Raw genomic sequence first — 21,117 nt, forward strand, 5'->3', positions numbered from 1 at the left:
GGAACCCACCGCCGATGTCAGCACCCCAGCTACCCCACCCCCCACGGTACATACCCAGTATGTCCTCTTGCTACCTACCCACATCCTGGGCTGCTGTTTTCCTCCTTTTACCCTGCCAGTGGCCATTCCCAGAGACAAGCCAGGGCCGGTCTCTCCCTTTGCAAAATGACCTAGGAACCAAGCAGGTCAGGCAGCATCTGTGGGGACGAATAAAGAGTCAATTTCTTATTCCTCTCCCTTGATGCAGCTTGACCTGCCGAGTTTCTCCAGCATCTTGTACGTGTTACGCTGGATTTCCAGAATCTGCAGAAACTCTTGTGTTTATATACCCCCCTCCCCTGACCCTTGGTCACTTCCTCAACTCCTGTGGGGGGCCCTTCCCCTCCCTCCCTCCCTCCTCGACCCCACCCTGAGCCGCTGGAACAGTTACCCCTCCCCCACTGAGATCGGTCCACTTCTCCGGGGATTGTTCCTTGCCTCCCCCACTCTGGGATCTGCAGGCCTCCCTCCTGTGGTCAAGGTACACAGGAGTGACTAGCCTCTCCACTCAGTCTCCCGCTGTCTCCTCTCCCTCTTGTCCCACCAGCTCACCAGTCTCAATGTCTCCCCTTCCTTTCCTCCTCTGTCTCTGCTCTGCTCTCTCATTCCCTCCCCATGCTGTGTTCCATTTCTCGCCATCCCTCACCTCTGACGCTCATTCCCCCCCGCTGCTTTATCTCTCTTTTGTTTTCTTTTCTCTATCTTTTCCTCTTTTTCTCTGTCTTTCCCCTTGATTTTCTTTTCTCTATCTATCTTTCCATCTCACTCTCTCTCTCTCTCTCTCTCTCATTGCCTCTCTATATCTCTATCTCCCACTCTCTCTCACTATCACTACTTCTCCCGGTTATCTCTTTTGTCCATCTGTATCTTAATATCTCTGACTCATTATCTCTTTCCTATATCTCTATTTCGCAATCTTTCCTCCCTCTCGCTCTCTCTTTCTCTCCTTTTCTCCCTCACCCTCTCTCTCACTGTCAGTCACTCTTTCCCTCTGTCTCGTTATGTCACCCCTAACTACCCAGGGAAGGACAGTTCTATTTTTACTCATGTCCATAAGTTAAAAAATACACAAAACTCACTGCGTATTGAAACTATACCTCCACAATATTGCAATAAGTCAAGAAAACTCATAAGAAACATTAACCGAAAGTAAAGAGAGAGGAAGCTAGTTCTGCCGTTAGTGGGATGATCGTGTTTGTACAAATGTTGGACTTTTCAATGTGATGCTATGAGGGGAGCAGTGTCAGTGTGAAATGTCAAGCACTGGTAACCCAGGGACAGCCTATGTCTGAAGTTAATGTTTGTCATCTCCCTGCAGAAATAAGAATGAACAAAGAGACAGAATGTGAGAGTGCCGGATTGGAGTCCCAGCTGGAGCTTACAGGTACAGCCGAGCTTACACGCACAGCCGAGCTTACAGGCACAGCCGAGCTTACAGGTACAGCCGAGCTTACACGCACAGCCGAGCTTACAGGCACAGCCGAGCTTACAGGTACAGCCGAGCTTACAGGTACAGCCGAGCTTACAGGTACAGCCGAGCTTACACGCACAGCCGAGCTTACAGGCACAGCCGAGCTTACAGGTACAGCCGAGCTTACAGGTACAGCCGAGCTTACAGGTACAGCCGAGCTTACACGCACAGCCGAGCTTACAGGCACAGCCGAGCTTACACGCACAGCCGAGCTTACAGGCACAGCCGAGCTTACAGGTACAGCCGAGCTTACACGCACAGCCGAGCTTACAGGCACAGCCGAGCTTACACGCACAGCCGAGCTTACAGGCACAGCCGAGCTTACACGCACAGCCGAGCTTACACGCACAGCCCAGCTTACAGGTACAGCCCAGCTTACAGGTACAGCCCAGCTTACACGCACAGCCGAGCTTACAGGTACAGCCGAGCTTACAGGTACAGCCGAGCTTACAGGTACAGCCGAGCTTACACGCACAGCCGAGCTTACAGGTACAGCCGAGCTTACATGTACAGCCGAGCTTACAGGTACAGCCGAGCTTACACGCACAGCCGAGCTTACAGGTACAGCCGAGCTTACAGGCACAGCCGAGCTTACAGGTACAGCCGAGCTTACAGGCACAGCCGAGCTTACAGGTACAGCCGATCTTACAGGTACAGCCGAGCTTACAGGCACAGCCGAGCTTACAGCTACAGCCGAGCTTACAGGCACAGCCGAGCTTACAGGTACAGCCCAGCTTACAGGTACAGCCGATCTTACAGGTACAGCCCAGCTTACAGGTACAGCCGAGCTTACAGGTACAGCCGAGCTTACAGGCACAGCCGAGCTTACAGGCACAGCCGAGCTTACAGGTACAGCCGAGCTTACAGGCACAGCCGAGCTTACAGGTACAGCCCAGCTTACAGGTACAGCCGATCTTACAGGTACAGCCGAGCTTACAGGTACAGCCGAGCTTACACGTACAGCCGAGCTTACAGGTACAGCCGAGCTTACACGCACAGCCGAGCTTACAGGCACAGCCGAGCTTACAGGCACAGCCGAGCTTACAGGTACAGCCGAGCTTACAGGTACAGCCGAGCTTACAGGCACAGCCGAGCTTACAGGTACAGCCGAGCTTACACGCACAGCCGAGCTTACAGGTACAGCCGAGCTTACAGGCACAGCTGAGCTTACAGGTACAGCCGAGCTTACAGGTACAGCCGAGCTTACACGCACAGCCGAGCTTACAGGTACAGCCGAGCTTACAGGTACAGCCGAGCTTACAGGTACAGCCGAGCTTACACGCACAGCCGAGCTTACAGGTACAGCCGAGCTTACAGGCACAGCCGATCTTACAGGCACAGCCGAGCTTACACGCACAGCCGAGCTTACAGGTACAGCCGAGCTTACAGGTACAGCCGAGCTTACAGGCACAGCCCAGCTTACACGCACAGCCGAGCTTACAGGTACAGCCGAGCTTACAGGTACAGCCGAGCTTACAGGTACAGCCGAGCTTACACGCACAGCCGAGCTTACAGGTACAGCCGAGCTTACAGGTACAGCCGAGCTTACACGCACAGCCGAGCTTACAGGTACAGCCGAGCTTACACGCACAGCCGAGCTTACAGGTACAGCCGAGCTTACAGGTACAGCCGAGCTTACAGGTACAGCCGAGCTGACACGCACAGCCGAGCTTACAGGTACAGCCGAGCTTACAGGTACAGCCGAGCTTACACGCACAGCCGAGCTTACAGGTACAGCCGAGCTTACAGGTACAGCCGAGCTTACAGGTACAGCCGAGCTTACACGCACAGCCGAGCTTACAGGCACAGCCGAGCTTACAGGCACAACCGAGCTTACAGGTACAGCTGAACTTACACGCACAGCCGAGCTTACACGCACAGCCGAGCTTACAGGTACAGCCGAGCTTACAGGTACACCTGAGCTTACAGGTACAGCCGAGCTTACAGGTACAGCCGAGCTTACAGGCACAGCCGAGCTTACACGCACAGCCGAGCTTACAGGTACAGCCGAGCTTACAGGTACAGCCGAGCTTACAGGTACAGCCGAGCTTACACGCACAGCCGAGCTTACACGCACAGCTGAGCTTACAGGTACAGCCGAGCTTACAGGTACAGCCGAGCTTACACGCACAGCCGAGCTTACACGCACAGCCGAGCTTACACGCACAGCCGAGCTTACAGGTACAGCCGAGCTTACAGGTACAGCCGAGCTTACAGGTACAGCCGAGCTTACACGCACAGCCGAGCTTACAGGTACAGCCGAGCTTACACGCACAGCCGAGCTTACACGCACAGCCGAGCTTACAGGTACAGCCCAGCTTACAGGTACAGCCCAGCTTACAGGTACAGCCGAGCTTACAGGCACAGCCGAGCTTACACGCACAGCCGAGCTTACAGGTACAGCCCAGCTTACAGGTACAGCCCAGCTTACATGCACAGCTGAGCTTACAGGTACAGCCGAGCTTACAGGTACAGCCGAGCTTACACGCACAGCCGAGCTTACACGCACAGCCGAGCTTACAGGTACAGCCGAGCTTACAGGTACAGCCGAGCTTACACGCACAGCCGAGCTTACAGGTACAGCCGAGCTTACAGGTACAGCCGAGCTTACAGGTACAGCCGAGCTTACACGCACAGCCGAGCTTACAGGTACAGCCGAGCTTACACGCACAGCTGAGCTTACAGGTACAGCCGAGCTTACACGCACAGCCGAGCTTACACGCACAGCCGAGCTTACACGCACAGCCGAGCTTACAGGTACAGCTGAGCTTACAGGTACAGCCGAGCTTACACGCACAGCCGAGCTTACAGGCACAGCCCAGCTTACAGGTACAGCCCAGCTTACAGGTACAGCCGAGCTTACACGCACAGCCGAGCTTACAGGCACAGCCGAGCTTACACGCACAGCCGAGCTTACAGGCACAGCCGAGCTTACAGGTACAGCCGAGCTTACACGCACAGCCGAGCTTACACGCACAGCCGAGCTTACACGCACAGCCGAGCTTACAGGTACAGCCGAGCTTACACGCACAGCCGAGCTTACAGGTACAGCCGAGCTTACAGGTACAGCCGAGCTTACAGGTACAGCCGAGCTTACAGGTACAGCCGAGCTTACAGGCACAGCCGATCTTACAGGCACAGCCGAGCTTACAGGCACAGCCGAGCTTACAGGCACAGCCGAGCTTACAAGCACAGCCGAGCTTACAGGTACAGCCGAGCTTACAGGTACAGCCGAGCTTACACGCACAGCCGAGCTTACAGGTACAGCCGAGCTTACAGGTACAGCCGAGCTTACACGCACAGCCCAGCTTACAGGTACAGCCCAGCTTACAGGTACAGCCCAGCTTACAGGTACAGCCGAGCTTACAGGCACAGCCGAGCTTACACGCACAGCCGAGCTTACACGCACAGCCGAGCTTACAGGTACAGCCGAGCTTACACGCACAGCCGAGCTTACACGCACAGCCGAGCTTACAGGTACAGCCGAGCTTACACGCACAGCCGAGCTTACAGGTACAGCCGAGCTTACACGCACAGCCGAGCTTACAGGTACAGCCGAGCTTACACGCACAGCTGAGCTTACAGGTACAGCCGAGCTTACAGGTACAGCCGAGCTTACACGCACAGCTGAGCTTACAGGTACAGCCGAGCTTACAGGTACAGCCGAGCTTACACGCACAGCCGAGCTTACAGGTACAGCCGATCTTACAGGTACAGCCGAGCTTACACGCACAGCCCAGCTTACACGCACAGCCCAGCTTACAGGTACAGCCGATCTTACAGGTACAGCCGAGCTTACACGCACAGCCGAGCTTACAGGTACAGCCGAGCTTACACGCACAGCTGAGCTTACAGGTACAGCCGAGCTTACAGGTACAGCCGAGCTTACACGCACAGCTGAGCTTACAGGTACAGCCGAGCTTACAGGTACAGCCGAGCTTACACGCACAGCCGAGCTTACAGGTACAGCCGAGCTTACAGTTACAGCCGAGCTTACACGCACAGCCGAGCTTACAGGTACAGCCGATCTTACAGGTACAGCCGAGCTTACACGCACAGCCCAGCTTACACGCACAGCCCAGCTTACAGGTACAGCCGAGCTTACACGCACAGCCGAGCTTACAGGTACAGCCGAGCTTACACGCACAGCCGAGCTTACACGCACAGCCCAGCTTACACGCACAGCCCAGCTTACAGGTACAGCCGAGCTTACACGCACAGCCGAGCTTACAGGTACAGCCGAGCTTACACGCACAGCCGAGCTTACACGCACAGCCCAGCTTACAGGTACAGCCCAGCTTACAGGTACAGCTGAGCTTACAGGTACAGCCGAGCTTACAGGTACAGCCGAGCTTACACGCACAGCCGAGCTTACAGGTACAGCCGAGCTTACACGTACAGCCGAGCTTACAGGCACAGCCGAGCTTACAGGTACAGCCGAGCTTACAGGTACAGCCGAGCTTACACGCACAGCCGAGCTTACAGGTACAGCCGAGCTTACAGGTACAGCCCAGCTTACAGGTACAGCCCAGCTTACAGGTACAGCCGAGCTTACAGGTACAGCCGAGCTTACACGCACAGCCCAGCTTACACGCACAGCCCAGCTTACAGGTACAGCCGAGCTTACACGCACAGCCGAGCTTACACGCACAGCCGAGCTTACACGCACAGCCGAGCTTACACGCACAGCCCAGCTTACAGGTACAGCCCAGCTTACAGGTACAGCCGAGCTTACAGGTACAGCCCAGCTTACAGGTACAGCCCAGCTTACAGGTACAGCCGAGCTTACACGCACAGCCCAGCTTACACGCACAGCCCAGCTTACACGCACAGCCCAGCTTACAGGTACAGCCGAGCTTACAGGTACAGCCGAGCTTACACGCACAGCCGAGCTTACAGGTACAGCCGAGCTTACAGGTACAGCCGAGCTTACACGCACAGCCGAGCTTACAGGTACAGCCGAGCTTACAGGTACAGCCGAGCTTACAGGCACAGCCGAGCTTACACGCACAGCCGAGCTTACACGCACAGCCGAGCTTACAGGTACAGCCGAGCTTACAGGTACAGCCGAGCTTACACGCACAGCCGAGCTTACAGGTACAGCCGAGCTTACACGCACAGCCGAGCTTACAGGTACAGCCGAGCTTACAGGTACAGCTGAGCTTACACGCACAGCCGAGCTTACAGGTACAGCCGAGCTTACAGGTACAGCTGAGCTTACAGGTACAGCCGAGCTTACAGGTACAGCCGAGCTTACAGGTGCAGCTGAGCTTACAGGTGCAGCCGAGCTTACAGGTACAGCCGAGCTTACACGCACAGCCGAGCTTACACGCACAGCCGAGCTTACAGGTACAGCCGAGCTTACAGGTACAGCCGAGCTTACAGGTACAGCCGAGCTTACACGCACAGCCGAGCTTACAGGTACAGCCGAGCTTACACGCACAGCCGATCTTACAGGCACAGCCGAGCTTACAGGTACAGCCGAGCTTACACGCACAGCCGATCTTACAGGTACAGCTGAGCTTACAGGTACAGCCGAGCTTACAGGTACAGCTGAGCTTACAGGCACAGCCGAGCTTACAGGTACAGCCGAGCTTACAGGTACAGCCGAGCTTACACGCACAGCCGAGCTTACAGGTACAGCCGAGCTTACAGGTACAGCCGAGCTTACACGCACAGCCGAGCTTACAGGTACAGCCCAGCTTACACGCACAGCCGAGCTTACAGGTACAGCCGAGCTTACACGCACAGCCGAGCTTACAGGCACAGCCGAGCTTACAGGTACAGCCGAGCTTACACGCACAGCCGAGCTTACAGGTACAGCCGAGCTTACAGGTACAGCCGAGCTTACAGGTACAGCCGAGCTTACACGCACAGCCGAGCTTACAGGTACAGCCGAGCTTACAGGTACAGCCGAGCTTACACGCACAGCCGAGCTTACAGGTACAGCCGAGCTTACACGCACAGCCGAGCTTACAGGTACAGCCGAGCTTACACGCACAGCCGAGCTTACAGGCACAGCCGAGCTTACAGGTACAGCCGAGCTTACACGCACAGCCGAGCTTACAGGTACAGCCGAGCTTACAGGTACAGCCGAGCTTACACGCACAGCCGAGCTTACAGGTACAGCCGAGCTTACAGGTACAGCCCAGCTTACAGGCACAGCCCAGCTTACACGCACAGCCGATCTTACAGGTACAGCCGAGCTTACAGGTACAGCCGAGCTTACAGGCACAGCCCAGCTTACACGCACAGCCCAGCTTACAGGTACAGCCCAGCTTACAGGTACAGCCGAGCTTACAGGTACAGCCGAGCTTACACGCACAGCCGAGCTTACAGGTACAGCCGAGCTTACAGGTACAGCCGAGCTTACAGGCACAGCCGAGCTTACACGCACAGCCGAGCTTACAGGTACAGCCGAGCTTACACGCACAGCCGAGCTTACAGGTACAGCCGAGCTTACAGGTACACCTGAGCTTACAGGCACAGCCGAGCTTACAGGTACAGCCGAGCTTACAGGTACAGCCGAGCTTACACGCACAGCCGAGCTTACAGGTACAGCCGATCTTTCAGGTACAGCCGAGCTTACACGCACAGCCGAGCTTACAGGTACAGCCGAGCTTACAGGTACAGCCGAGCTTACAGGTACAGCCGAGCTTACACGCACAGCCGAGCTTACAGGTACAGCCGAGCTTACACGCACAGCCGATCTTACACGCACAGCCGAGCTTACAGGTACAGCCGAGCTTACAGGTACAGCCGAGCTTACAGGTACAGCCGAGCTTACACGCACAGCTGAGCTTACAGGTACAGCCGAGCTTACAGGTATAGCCGAGCTTACACGCACAGCCGAGCATACAGGTACAGCCGATCTTACAGGTACAGCCGAGCTTACACGCACAGCCGAGCATACAGGTACAGCCGATCTTACAGGTACAGCCGAGCTTACAGGTACAGCCGAGCTTACACGCACAGCCGAGCATACAGGTACAGCCGATCTTACAGGTACAGCCGAGCTTACACGCACAGCCGAGCTTACAGGTACAGCCGAGCTTACACGCACAGCCGAGCTTACACGCACAGCCGAGCTTACAGGTACAGCCGATCTTACAGGTACAGCCGAGCTTACAGGTACAGCCGAGCTTACACGCACAGCCGAACTTACAGGTACAGCCGAGCTTACAGGTACAGCCGAGCTTACAGGTACAGCCGAGCTTACACGCACAGCCGAGCTTACAGGTACAGCCGAGCTTACACGCACAGCCGAGCTTACAGGTACAGCCGAGCTTACAGGTACAGCTGAGCTTACACGCACAGCCGAGCTTACAGGTACAGCCGAGCTTACAGGCACAGCCGAGCTTACAGGTACAGCCGAGCTTACACGCACAGCCGAGCTTACACGCACAGCCGAGCTTACAGGTACAGCTGAGCTTACACGCACAGCCGATCTTACAGGTACAGCCCAGCTTACAGGTACAGCCCAGCTTACAGGTACAGCCGAGCTTACAGGTACAGCCGAGCTTACAGGCACAGCCGAGCTTACAGGTACAGCCGAGCTTACACGCACAGCCGAGCTTACAGGTACAGCCGAGCTTACAGGTACAGCCGAGCTTACACGCACAGCCGAGCTTACAGGTACAGCCGAGCTTACACGCACAGCCGAGCTTACACGCACAGCCGAGCTTACAGGCACAGCCGAGCTTACAGGTACAGCCGAGCTTACACGCACAGCCGAGCTTACAGGTACAGCCGAGCTTACAGGTACAGCCGAGCTTACAGGTACAGCCGAGCTTACACGCACAGCCGAGCTTACAGGTACAGCCGAGCTTAAAGGTACAGCTGAGCTTACAGGTACAGCCGAGCTTACACGCACAGCCGAGCTTACAGGTACAGCCGAGCTTACAGGTACAGCTGAGCTTACACGCACAGCCGAGCTTACAGGTACAGCCGAGCTTACAGGTACAGCCGAGCTTACACGCACAGCCGAGCTTACAGGTACAGCCGAGCTTACACGCACAGCCGAGCTTACAGGTACAGCCGAGCTTACAGGTACAGCCGAGCTTACAGGTACAGCCGAGCTTACACGCACAGCCGAGCTTACAGGTACAGCCGAGCTTACACGCACAGCCGAGCTTACAGGTACAGCCGAGCTTACAGGTACAGCTGAGCTTACAGGCACAGCCGAGCTTACAGGTACAGCCGAGCTTACAGGTACAGCCGAGCTTACACGCACAGCCGAGCTTACAGGTACAGCCGAGCTTACAGGTACAGCCGAGCTTACACGCACAGCCGAGCTTACAGGTACAGCCGAGCTTACAGGTACAGCCGAGCTTACAGGTACAGCCGAGCTTACAGGCACAGCCGAGCTTACAGGTACAGCCGAGCTTACAGGTACAGCCGAGCTTACACGCACAGCCGAGCTTACAGGTACAGCCGATCTTACAGGCACAGCCGAGCTTACACGCACAGCCGAGCTTACAGGTACAGCCGATCTTACAGGTACAGCCGAGCTTACACGCACAGCCGAGCTTACACGCACAGCCGAGCTTACAGGCACAGCCGAGCTTACAGGTACAGCCGAGCTTACAGGCACAGCCGAGCTTACAGGGACAGCCGAGCTTACAGGCACAGCCGAGCTTACAGGCACAGCCGAGCTTACAGGTACAACTGAGCTTACAGGCACAGCCGAGCTTACAGGTACAGCCGAGCTTACAGGTACAGCCGAGCTTACAGGCACAGCCGAGCTTACACGCACAGCCGAGCTTACACGCACAGCCGAGCTTACAGGTACAGCCGAGCTTACACGCACAGCCGAGCTTACACGCACAGCCGAGCTTACAGGTACAGCCGAGCTTACACGCACAGCCGAGCTTACAGGTACAGCCGAGCTTACACGCACAGCCGAGCTTACAGGTACAGCCGAGCTTACACGCACAGCTGAGCTTACAGGTACAGCCGAGCTTACAGGTACAGCCGAGCTTACACGCACAGCTGAGCTTACAGGTACAGCCGAGCTTACAGGTACAGCCGAGCTTACACGCACAGCCGAGCTTACAGGTACAGCCGATCTTACAGGTACAGCCGAGCTTACACGCACAGCCCAGCTTACACGCACAGCCCAGCTTACAGGTACAGCCGATCTTACAGGTACAGCCGAGCTTACACGCACAGCCGAGCTTACAGGTACAGCCGAGCTTACACGCACAGCTGAGCTTACAGGTACAGCCGAGCTTACAGGTACAGCCGAGCTTACACGCACAGCTGAGCTTACAGGTACAGCCGAGCTTACAGGTACAGCCGAGCTTACACGCACAGCCGAGCTTACAGGTACAGCCGAGCTTACAGGTACAGCCGAGCTTACACGCACAGCCGAGCTTACAGGTACAGCCGATCTTACAGGTACAGCCGAGCTTACACGCACAGCCCAGCTTACACGCACAGCCCAGCTTACAGGTACAGCCGAGCTTACACGCACAGCCGAGCTTACAGGTACAGCCGAGCTTACACGCACAGCCGAGCTTACACGCACAGCCCAGCTTACACGCACAGCCGAGCTTACAGGTACAGCCGAGCTTACACGCACAGCCGAGCTTACAGGTACAGCCGAGCTTACACGCACAGCCGAGCTTACACGCACAGCCCAGCTTACAGGTACAGCCGAGCTTACAGGTACAGCTGAGCTTACAGGTACAGCCGAGCTTACAGGTACAGCCGAGCTTACACGCACAGCCGAGCTTACAGGTACAGCCGAGCTTACACGTACAGCCGAGCTTACAGGCACAGCCGATCTTACAGGTACAGCCGAGCTTACAGGTACAGCCGAGCTTACACGCACAGCCGAGCTTACAGGTACAGCCGAGCTTACAGGTACAGCCCAGCTTACAGGTACAGCCGAGCTTACAGGTACAGCCGAGCTTACAGGTACAGCCGAGCTTACACGCACAGCCCAGCTTACACGCACAGCCGAGCTTACAGGTACAGCCGAGCTTACACGCACAGCCGAGCTTACACGCACAGCCGAGCTTACACGCACAGCCGAGCTTACACGCACAGCCCAGCTTACAGGTACAGCCGAGCTTACAGGTACAGCCGAGCTTACAGGTACAGCCGAGCTTACACGCACAGCCGAGCTTACAGGTACAGCCGAGCTTACACGTACAGCCGAGCTTACAGGCACAGCCGATCTTACAGGTACAGCCGAGCTTACAGGTACAGCCGAGCTTACAGGCACAGCCGAGCTTACAGGTACAGCCGAGCTTACAGGTACAGCCCAGCTTACAGGTACAGCCGAGCTTACAGGTACAGCCGAGCTTACACGCACAGCCCAGCTTACACGCACAGCCCAGCTTACACGCACAGCCGAGCTTACAGGTACAGCCGAGCTTACAGGTACAGCCGAGCTTACACGCACAGCCGAGCTTACAGGTACAGCCGAGCTTACAGGTACAGCCGAGCTTACACGCACAGCCGAGCTTACAGGTACAGCCGAGCTTACAGGTACAGCCGAGCTTACAGGCACAGCCGAGCTTACACGCACAGCCGAGCTTACACGCACAGCCGAGCTTACAGGTACAGCCGAGCTTACAGGTACAGCCGAGCTTACACGCACAGCCGAGCTTACAGGTACAGCCGAGCTTACACGCACAGCCGAGCTTACAGGTACAGCCGAGCTTACAGGTACAGCTGAGCTTACACGCACAGCCGAGCTTACAGGTACAGCCGAGCTTACAGGTACAGCTGAGCTTACAGGTACAGCCGAGCTTACAGGTACAGCCGAGCTTACAGGTGCAGCTGAGCTTACACGCACAGCCGAGCTTACAGGTACAGCCGAGCTTACACGCACAGCCGAGCTTACACGCACAGCCGAGCTTACAGGTACAGCCGAGCTTACAGGTACAGCCGAGCTTACAGGTACAGCCGAGCTTACACGCACAGCCGAGCTTACAGGTACAGCCGAGCTTACACGCACAGCCGATCTTACAGGCACAGCCGAGCTTACAGGTACAGCCGAGCTTACACGCACAGCCGATCTTACAGGTACAGCTGAGCTTACAGGTACAGCCGAGCTTACAGGTACAGCTGAGCTTACAGGCACAGCCGAGCTTACAGGTACAGCCGAGCTTACAGGTACAGCCGAGCTTACACGCACAGCCGAGCTTACAGGTACAGCCGAGCTTACAGGTACAGCCGAGCTTACACGCACAGCCGAGCTTACAGGTACAGCCGAGCTTACACGCACAGCCGAGCTTACAGGTACAGCCGAGCTTACACGCACAGCCGAGCTTACAGGCACAGCCGAGCTTACAGGTACAGCCGAGCTTACACGCACAGCCGAGCTTACAGGTACAGCCGAGCTTACAGGTACAGCCGAGCTTACAGGTACAGCCGAGCTTACACGCACAGCCGAGCTTACAGGTACAGCCGAGCTTACAGGTACAGCCGAGCTTACACGCACAGCCGAGCTTACAGGTACAGCCGAGCTTACACGCACAGCCGAGCTTACAGGTACAGCCGAGCTTACACGCACAGCCGAGCTTACAGGCACAGCCGAGCTTACAGGTACAGCCGAGCTTACACGCACAGCCGAGCTTACAGGTACAGCCGAGCTTACAGGTACAGCCGAGCTTACAGGTACAGCCGAGCTTACACGCACAGCCGAGCTTACAGGTACAGCCGAGCTTACAGGTACAGCCCAGCTTACAGGCACAGCCCAGCTTACACGCACAGCCGATCTTACAGGTACAGCCGAGCTTACAGGTACAGCCGAGCTTACAGGCACAGCCCAGCTTACACGCACAGCCCAGCTTACAGGTACAGCCCAGCTTACAGGTACAGCCGAGCTTACAGGTACAGCCGAGCTTACACGCACAGCCGAGCTTACAGGTACAGCCGAGCTTACAGGTACAGCCGAGCTTACAGGTACAGCCGAGCTTACAGGCACAGCCGAGCTTACACGCACAGCCGAGCTTACAGGTACAGCCGAGCTTACACGCACAGCCGAGCTTACAGGTACAGCCGAGCTTACAGGTACACCTGAGCTTACAGGCACAGCCGAGCTTACAGGTACAGCCGAGCTTACAGGTACAGCCGAGCTTACACGCACAGCCGAGCTTACAGGTACAGCCGATCTTTCAGGTACAGCCGAGCTTACACGCACAGCCGAGCTTACAGGTACAGCCGAGCTTACAGGTACAGCCGAGCTTACAGGTACAGCCGAGCTTACACGCACAGCCGAGCTTACAGGTACAGCCGAGCTTACACGCACAGCCGATCTTACACGCACAGCCGAGCTTACAGGTACAGCCGAGCTTACACGCACAGCCGAGCTTACACGCACAGCCGAGCTTACACGCACAGCCGAGCTTACAGGTACAGCCGATCTTACAGGTACAGCCGAGCTTACAGGTACAGCCGAGCTTACACGCACAGCCGAGCTTACAGGTACAGCCGAGCTTACAGGTACAGCCGAGCTTACAGGTACAGCCGAGCTTACACGCACAGCCGAGCTTACAGGTACAGCCGAGCTTACACGCACAGCCGAGCTTACAGGTACAGCCGAGCTTACAGGTACAGCCGAGCTTACACGCACAGCCGAGCTTACAGGTACAGCCGAGCTTGCAGGTACAGCCGAGCTTACAGGTACAGCCGAGCTTACACGCACAGCCGAGCTTACAGGTACAGCCGAGCTTACACGCACAGCCGATCTTACAGGTACAGCCCAGCTTACAGGTACAGCCCAGCTTACAGGTACAGCCGAGCTTACAGGCACAGCCGAGCTTACAGGTACAGCCGAGCTTACAGGTACAGCCGAGCTTACACGCACAGCCGAGCTTACAGGTACAGCCGAGCTTACAGGTACAGCCGAGCTTACACGCACAGCCGAGCTTACAGGTACAGCCGAGCTTACACGCACAGCCGAGCTTACACGCACAGCCGAGCTTACAGGCACAGCCGAGCTTACAGGTACAGCCGAGCTTACACGCACAGCCGAGCTTACAGGTACAGCCGAGCTTACAGGTACAGCCGAGCTTACACGCACAGCCGAGCTTACAGGTACAGCCGAGCTTACAGGTACAGCTGAGCTTACAGGTACAGCCGAGCTTACACGCACAGCCGAGCTTACAGGTACAGCCGAGCTTACAGGTACAGCTGAGCTTACACGCACAGCCGAGCTTACAGGTACAGCCGAGCTTACAGGTACAGCCGAGCTTACACGCACAGCCGAGCTTACAGGTACAGCCGAGCTTACACGCACAGCCGAGCTTACAGGTACAGCCGAGCTTACAGGTACAGCCGAGCTTACAGGTACAGCCGAGCTTACACGCACAGCCGAGCTTACAGGTACAGCCGAGCTTACACGCACAGCCGAGCTTACAGGTACAGCCGAGCTTACAGGTACAGCTGAGCTTACAGGCACAGCCGAGCTTACAGGTACAGCCGAGCTTACAGGTACAGCCGAGCTTACACGCACAGCCGAGCTTACAGGTACAGCCGAGCTTACAGGTACAGCCGAGCTTACACGCACAGCCGAGCTTACACGCACAGCCGAGCTTACAGGTACAGCCGAGCTTACAGGTACAGCCGAGCTTACAGGTACAGCCGAGCTTACAGGCACAGCCGAGCTTACAGGTACAGCCGAGCTTACAGGTACAGCCGAGCTTACACGCACAGCCGAGCTTACAGGTACAGCCGATCTTACAGGCACAGCCGAGCTTACACGCACAGCCGAGCTTACAGGTACAGCCGATCTTACAGGTACAGCCAAGCTTACACGCACAGCCGAGCTTACACGCACAGCCGAGCTTACAGGCACAGCCGAGCTTACAGGTACAGCCGAGCTTACAGGCACAGCCGAGCTTACAGGGACAGCCGAGCTTACAGGCACAGCCGAGCTTACAGGCACAGCCGAGCTTACAGGTACAACTGAGCTTACAGGCACAGCCGAGCTTACAGGTACAGCCGAGCTTACAGGTACAGCCGAGCTTACAGGCACAGCCGATCTTACAGGCACAGCCGAGCTTACAGGTACAGCCGAGCTTACAGGTACAGCCGATCTTACAGGCACAGCCGAGCTTACACGCACAGCCGAGCTTACAGGTACAGCCGAGCTTACAGGTACAGCCGAGCTTACACGCACAGCCGAGCTTACAGGTACAGCCGAGCTTACAGGTACAGCCGAGCTTACAGGTACAGCCCAGCTTACAGGTACAGCCGAGCTTACATGTACAGCCGATCTTACAGGTACAGCCGAGCTTACAAGCACAGCCGATCTTACAGGTACAGCTGCGCTTACAGGTACAGCCGAGCTTACACGCACAGCCGAGCTTACAGGTACAGCCGATCTTACAGGTACAGCCGAGCTTACAGGTACAGCCGAGCTTACAGGTACAGCTGAGCTTACAGGTACAGCCGAGCTTACACGCACAGCCGAGCTTACAGGTACAGCCGAGCTTACAGGTACAGCCGAGCTTACAGGTACAGCCGAGCTTACAGGCACAGCCGAGCTTACAGGTACAGCCGAGCTTACAGGCACAGCCGAGCTTACAGGTACAGCCGAGCTTACAGGCACAGCCGAGCTTACAGGTACAGCCGAGCTTACACGCACAGCCGAGCTTACAGGCACAGCCGAGCTTACAGGTACAGCCGAGCTTACACGCACAGCCGAGCTTACAGGTACAGCCGAGCTTACACGCACAGCCGAGCTTACAGGTACAGCCCAGCTTACAGGTACAACTGAGCTTACAGGTACAGCCGAGCTTACAGGTACAGCCGAGCTTACAGGTACAGCTGAGCTTACAGGTACAGCCGAGCTTACACGCACAGCCGATCTTACAGGTACAGCTGAGCTTACAGGTACAGCTGAGCTTACAGGCACAGCCGAGCTTACAGGTACAGCCGAGCTTACAGGTACAGCTGAGCTTACACGCACAGCCGAGCTTACACGCACAGCCGATCTTACAGGTACAGCTGAGCTTACAGGTACAGCTGAGCTTACAGGCACAGCCGAGCTTACAGGTACAGCCGAGCTTACACGCACAGCCGAGCTTACAGGTACAGCCGAGCTTACAGGTACAGCTGAGCTTACAGGTACAGCTGAGCTTACAGGTACAGCCGAGCTTACACGCACAGCCGAGCTTACACGTACAGCCGAGCTTACAGGTACAGCCGAGCTTACAGGCACAGCCGATCTTACAGGTACAGCCGAGCTTACAGGTACAGCCGAGCTTACACGCACAGCCGAGCTTACATGCACAGCCGAGCTTACAGGTACAGCCGAGCTTACAGGTACAGCTGAGCTTACAGGTACAGCTGAGCTTACAGGTACAGCCGAGCTTACACGCACAGCCGAGCTTACAGGTACAGCCGAGCTTACAGGTACAGCTGAGCTTACAGGTACAGCCGAGCTTACAGGTACAGCTGAGCTTACAGGTACAGCCGAGCTTACAGGTACAGCCGAGCTTACACGCACAGCCGAGCTTACACGCACAGCCGAGCTTACAGGTACAGCCGAGCTTACAGGTACAGCCGATCTTACAGGTACAGCCGAGCTTACAGGTACAGCCGAGCTTACACGCACAGCCGAGCTTACAGGTACAGCCGAGCTTACACGCACAGCCGAGCTTACAGGTACAGCCGAGCTTACAGGTACAGCCGAGCTTACACGCACAGCCGAGCTTACAGGCACAGCCGAGCTTACAGGTACAGCCGAGCTTACACGCACAGCCGAGCTTACAGGTACAGCCGAGCTTACACGCACAGCCGAGCTTACAGGTACAGCCGATCTTACAGGTACAGCCGAGCTTACAGGTACAGCCGAGCTTACAGGTACAGCCGAGCTTACACGCACAGCCGAGCTTACAGGTACAGCCGAGCTTACAGGTACAGCCGAGCTTACACGCACAGCCCAGCTTACAGGTACAGCTGAGCTTACACGCACAGCCGATCTTACAGGCACAGCCGAGCTTACAGGTACAGCGGAGCTTACAGGTACAGCCGAGCTTACAGGTACAGCCGAGCTTACAGGCACAGCCGAGCTTACACGCACAGCCGAGCTTACACGCACAGCCGAGCTTACAGGTACAGCCGAGCTTACAGGTACAGCCGAGCTTACAGGCACAGCCGAGCTTACAGGTACAGCCGAGCTTACAGGTACAGCCGAGCTTACAGGTACAGCCGAGCTTACACGCACAGCCGAGCTTACAGGTACAGCCGAGCTTACAGGTACAGCCGAGCTTACACGCACAGCCGAGCTTACAGGTACAGCCGAGCTTACAGGTACAGCTGAGCTTACAGGTACAGCCGAGCTTACACGCACAGCCCAGCTTACAGGTACAGCTGAGCTTACACGCACAGCCGATCTTACAGGTACAGCTGAGCTTACAGGTACAGCCGAGCTTACAGGTACAGCCGAGCTTACAGGCACAGCTGAGCTTACAGGTACAGCCGAGCTTACAGGTACAGCCGATCTTACAGGCACAGCCGAGCTTACAGGTACAGCCGAGCTTACACGCACAGCCCAGCTTACAGGTACAGCCGAGCTTACACGCACAGCCGATCTTACAGGTACAGCTGAGCTTACAGGTACAGCCGATCTTACAGGTACAGCCGATCTTACAGGTACAGCTGAGCTTACAGGTACAGCCGATCTTACAGGTACAGCCGATCTTACAGGTACAGCTGAGCTTACAGGTACAGCCGAGCTTACAGGTACAGCCGAGCTTACAGGCACAGCTGAGCTTACAGGCACAGCCCAGCTTACACGCACAGCCGAGCTTACAGGCACAGCCCAGCTTACAGGTAAAACTGCTGGCAGCCTCAGACTGCCAGGTGGGACATCTCTCTGCCTCTCTGCCCTCTGCATCCTGATGTATCTCTACACCCTCCCCCCTTCTCTCACTGGTGACACAAGGATGGGGCGGGGGCTAAGCTTGCATGTGGGCATGTGTCTGCCTCTGCCAATGTGGTGTGACCACGTGTAGGGGGTGGTGGGGTGCCAGGAACCAGACTCAGATGGTGGGACCAACCTATTCAGATAGTGTGTGTGCGGAGGGAAAGGGCAGGAGTAGGCATGTGAGGAGGGAGGTGGGGAGGAAAGAGATGGAGGGGGAGGGAGGTGAATGAAGAGCGAGATGGGGAGGAGGGTGAGGGGGTGAGGAGGGAGGTGGAGAGGAGAGGAAGGGTGCCTGAGGAGGGAGATGAGTGAAGGGGTTGGGAGGAGGGAGATACGTGAAGAGGAGGTGAGGAGGGAGATGAGCAAAGGGGGTGGGGAAGAGGGAGGGGTAAAGGGGAAAGTAGGGGAGGAGAGAAGTGGAGGAGGAGGGAGTTGGGGAGGAGGTGGATTAGGTGAGGATGGAGAAGTGGTGATGAGGGAGGTAGGGGAGGAGTGTGGTGGGGAGAAGGGAGCTGAGTGAAGAGGAGGTGGGGTAGGAGGGAGGTGAGGTGGGGAGGAGGGAGATGAGTGAAGGGGAGGTTGGGTTGAGTGAGTTGGGGAAGGAGAGAGATGAGCGAAGGGGGAGATGGTGAGGAGGGAGGTGGAGAACGGCAAGGCCAGGAGGCATCTCCTCCAGTCTGATCCACTGCATTGATGGGGCTTCCTGGGAGAGACCTACTGAGGACCAGGTGACCATTTGGCCAGCTTGAGCTTTCAGGTCCCCTGTGATTTCACCTGCCCTCCATGTTCCCACACTGATCTGCCCATTCACAGCCACAGTGAGAGAAATGACTCCTTTTGTCCCTCCCCGCCACCGAATATGTTTACATGGAGCACTGCCAAATGAAAGCAGCATCCACTGTCATGGGAGCGAGTCAGTCTGAAGGCTGGGACCAACCGGGGCAGATTCCCGAACCTGCTCTCTGCCCAGTCCCGTGACAATCACCGATAATCTGTGTCTGTCTCTCTTCCAGACGCCGAGAGGAGCAGCTCAGATATCAATCACAAGGTGGGTGCTGTAGGCCCTGTCTGGAACTGGAGGGGTGAGGCCAAGGGCAGAGGAGGGAGCCGGGCAGGACGGCTGAGAATAGTGGGGTGGGAGTGTGATCGCACAGAGGGGGCAGGGAGGGGTGGTATAGTGGGTCGTGAGGGAACCCTTGGGCTGGGTATGTTGTGTGAAGAGGCGTTGGAGCCTGGGGGGGGGAGGGTGAGAGAGTGAGAGCACCTAATGGGATGTGGGGAGGTAGTGGATGGGGGGGGGAGGTTAGTAGAGGTTGTAGAGAGACTGAGATAGGCCCTTCAGTCACCCTGTCCAACCTCCCCCCATGCTTCTCCCCATCGCCAGCTTGACTAGGTGGGGGGAGAGAGGGAGGTTGATGGGTGCAGGGTTGGGGGTGTGAATGAGTGGTGTCGGGGGTTACAGAGGGTGGGGGGTGGTGTGGAAGCAACCTACCAGAGGGAGAGGGTGACTGAGAATTGGAAACGTTAGTGTTCATGCTGGACTACCCAATGATGGGTGGGAGGGGGTACAAGGTGCTGTCCCTCTGGCTGACTGTGGGAAAGGGAGAGAACAGACAGATTAGTGTGGGAATGGGATGGGGAGGTGACAGGGCGTACCCGTGACCGACCGGTGGGTGTGCTGCTCTGCAGAACAGTCGCCCAGACTGTGCCAGTATTGGGGAGGCCACTGGCAAAGGCAGACAAGGTTGGAGGAGATGCATGGGAACCTTTGCCTCACATTGTAGGGCTATTTAGAAGGTGGTGAAGGAAGAGGAGCAATTATGAGGTCAGGGAAGGACGAGTGGGAAGGGGTAAGCAGTCCAGGGGGCTAAGGAGGGAGTGGTTCGTGCAGAAGGTAGAAAGAAGTGAGGAAAGGAACATGAGAAAAGGTATCATTAGTCAGGGCACTGAGAACAGGAGCTGCGACTTTTCGGTACATAGGGGGCGGATGGAAGTCGAATGGAGGGTATTAGGCTATATTGCGCAGAAGGGCTAGATTGATTGAAAACCAGAGTTTCAGATGCTGGAAATCTTGAGCTGGAGGATCTCTGCAAATCAGGCAGCATCTATGGAAGGGGGTTAACAGAAACATAGAAATCTACAGCACAATACAGGCCCTTCAGCCCACAGTGTTGTGCTGACCATGTAACCTGTTCTAGAAACTGCCTTGAATTTCACTACCGCATAGCCCTCGATTTTACTAAACTCCATGGACCCATCTGAGAGTCTCTTAAAAGATGTTATTTTATCCGCCTCTACCCCTGTTGCTGGCAGTGCATTCCACGCACCCACCACTCTCTGTGTGAAAAACTTACCTCTGACCTCCCCCTTCTACCTGCTTCCAAGCACCTTAAAACTGTGCCCCCTCGTGTTAGCCATTTCAGCCCTGGGAAAAAGCCTCTGGCTATCCACATCATCAATGCCTCTCATCATCTTATACACCTCTATCAGGTCACCTGTCATCCTCTGTCACTCCAAGGAGAAAGGGCCAAGTTCACTCATAAGGCAAGCTTTCCAGTCCAGGAGACATCCTTGTAAATCTCCTCTGCACTCTCTCTCTCTATAGTATCCACATCCTTCCTGTAGTGAGGTGACCAGAACTGAACACAGTACTTCAAGTGGGGTCTAACTGAGGTCTTATACAGCTGTAACATTACCCCACGGCTCTTGAACTCAA

The 21,117-nt window shown here is 56.3% G+C and overlaps 1 protein-coding gene across 1 annotated transcript in view; it reads left to right on the plus strand.

The window, feature by feature from the left end:
* pou2f2b (POU class 2 homeobox 2b) overlaps positions 1 to 21,117 on the plus strand; it is a 78,779-nt gene that overhangs the window by 16,206 nt on the left and 41,456 nt on the right. Inside the window, exons 2-3 of the mRNA XM_059977061.1 lie at positions 1,358 to 1,423; positions 19,415 to 19,449. Coding sequence (XP_059833044.1) covers positions 1,366 to 1,423; positions 19,415 to 19,449 — 93 coding nt within the window. The 5' untranslated portion in view covers positions 1,358 to 1,365. The remainder of the gene's footprint in view (positions 1 to 1,357; positions 1,424 to 19,414; positions 19,450 to 21,117) is intronic.

Source organism: Hypanus sabinus, chromosome 1, assembly GCF_030144855.1.
Source record: "Hypanus sabinus isolate sHypSab1 chromosome 1, sHypSab1.hap1, whole genome shotgun sequence".
Taxonomy (NCBI): Eukaryota; Metazoa; Chordata; class Chondrichthyes; order Myliobatiformes; family Dasyatidae; genus Hypanus; species Hypanus sabinus.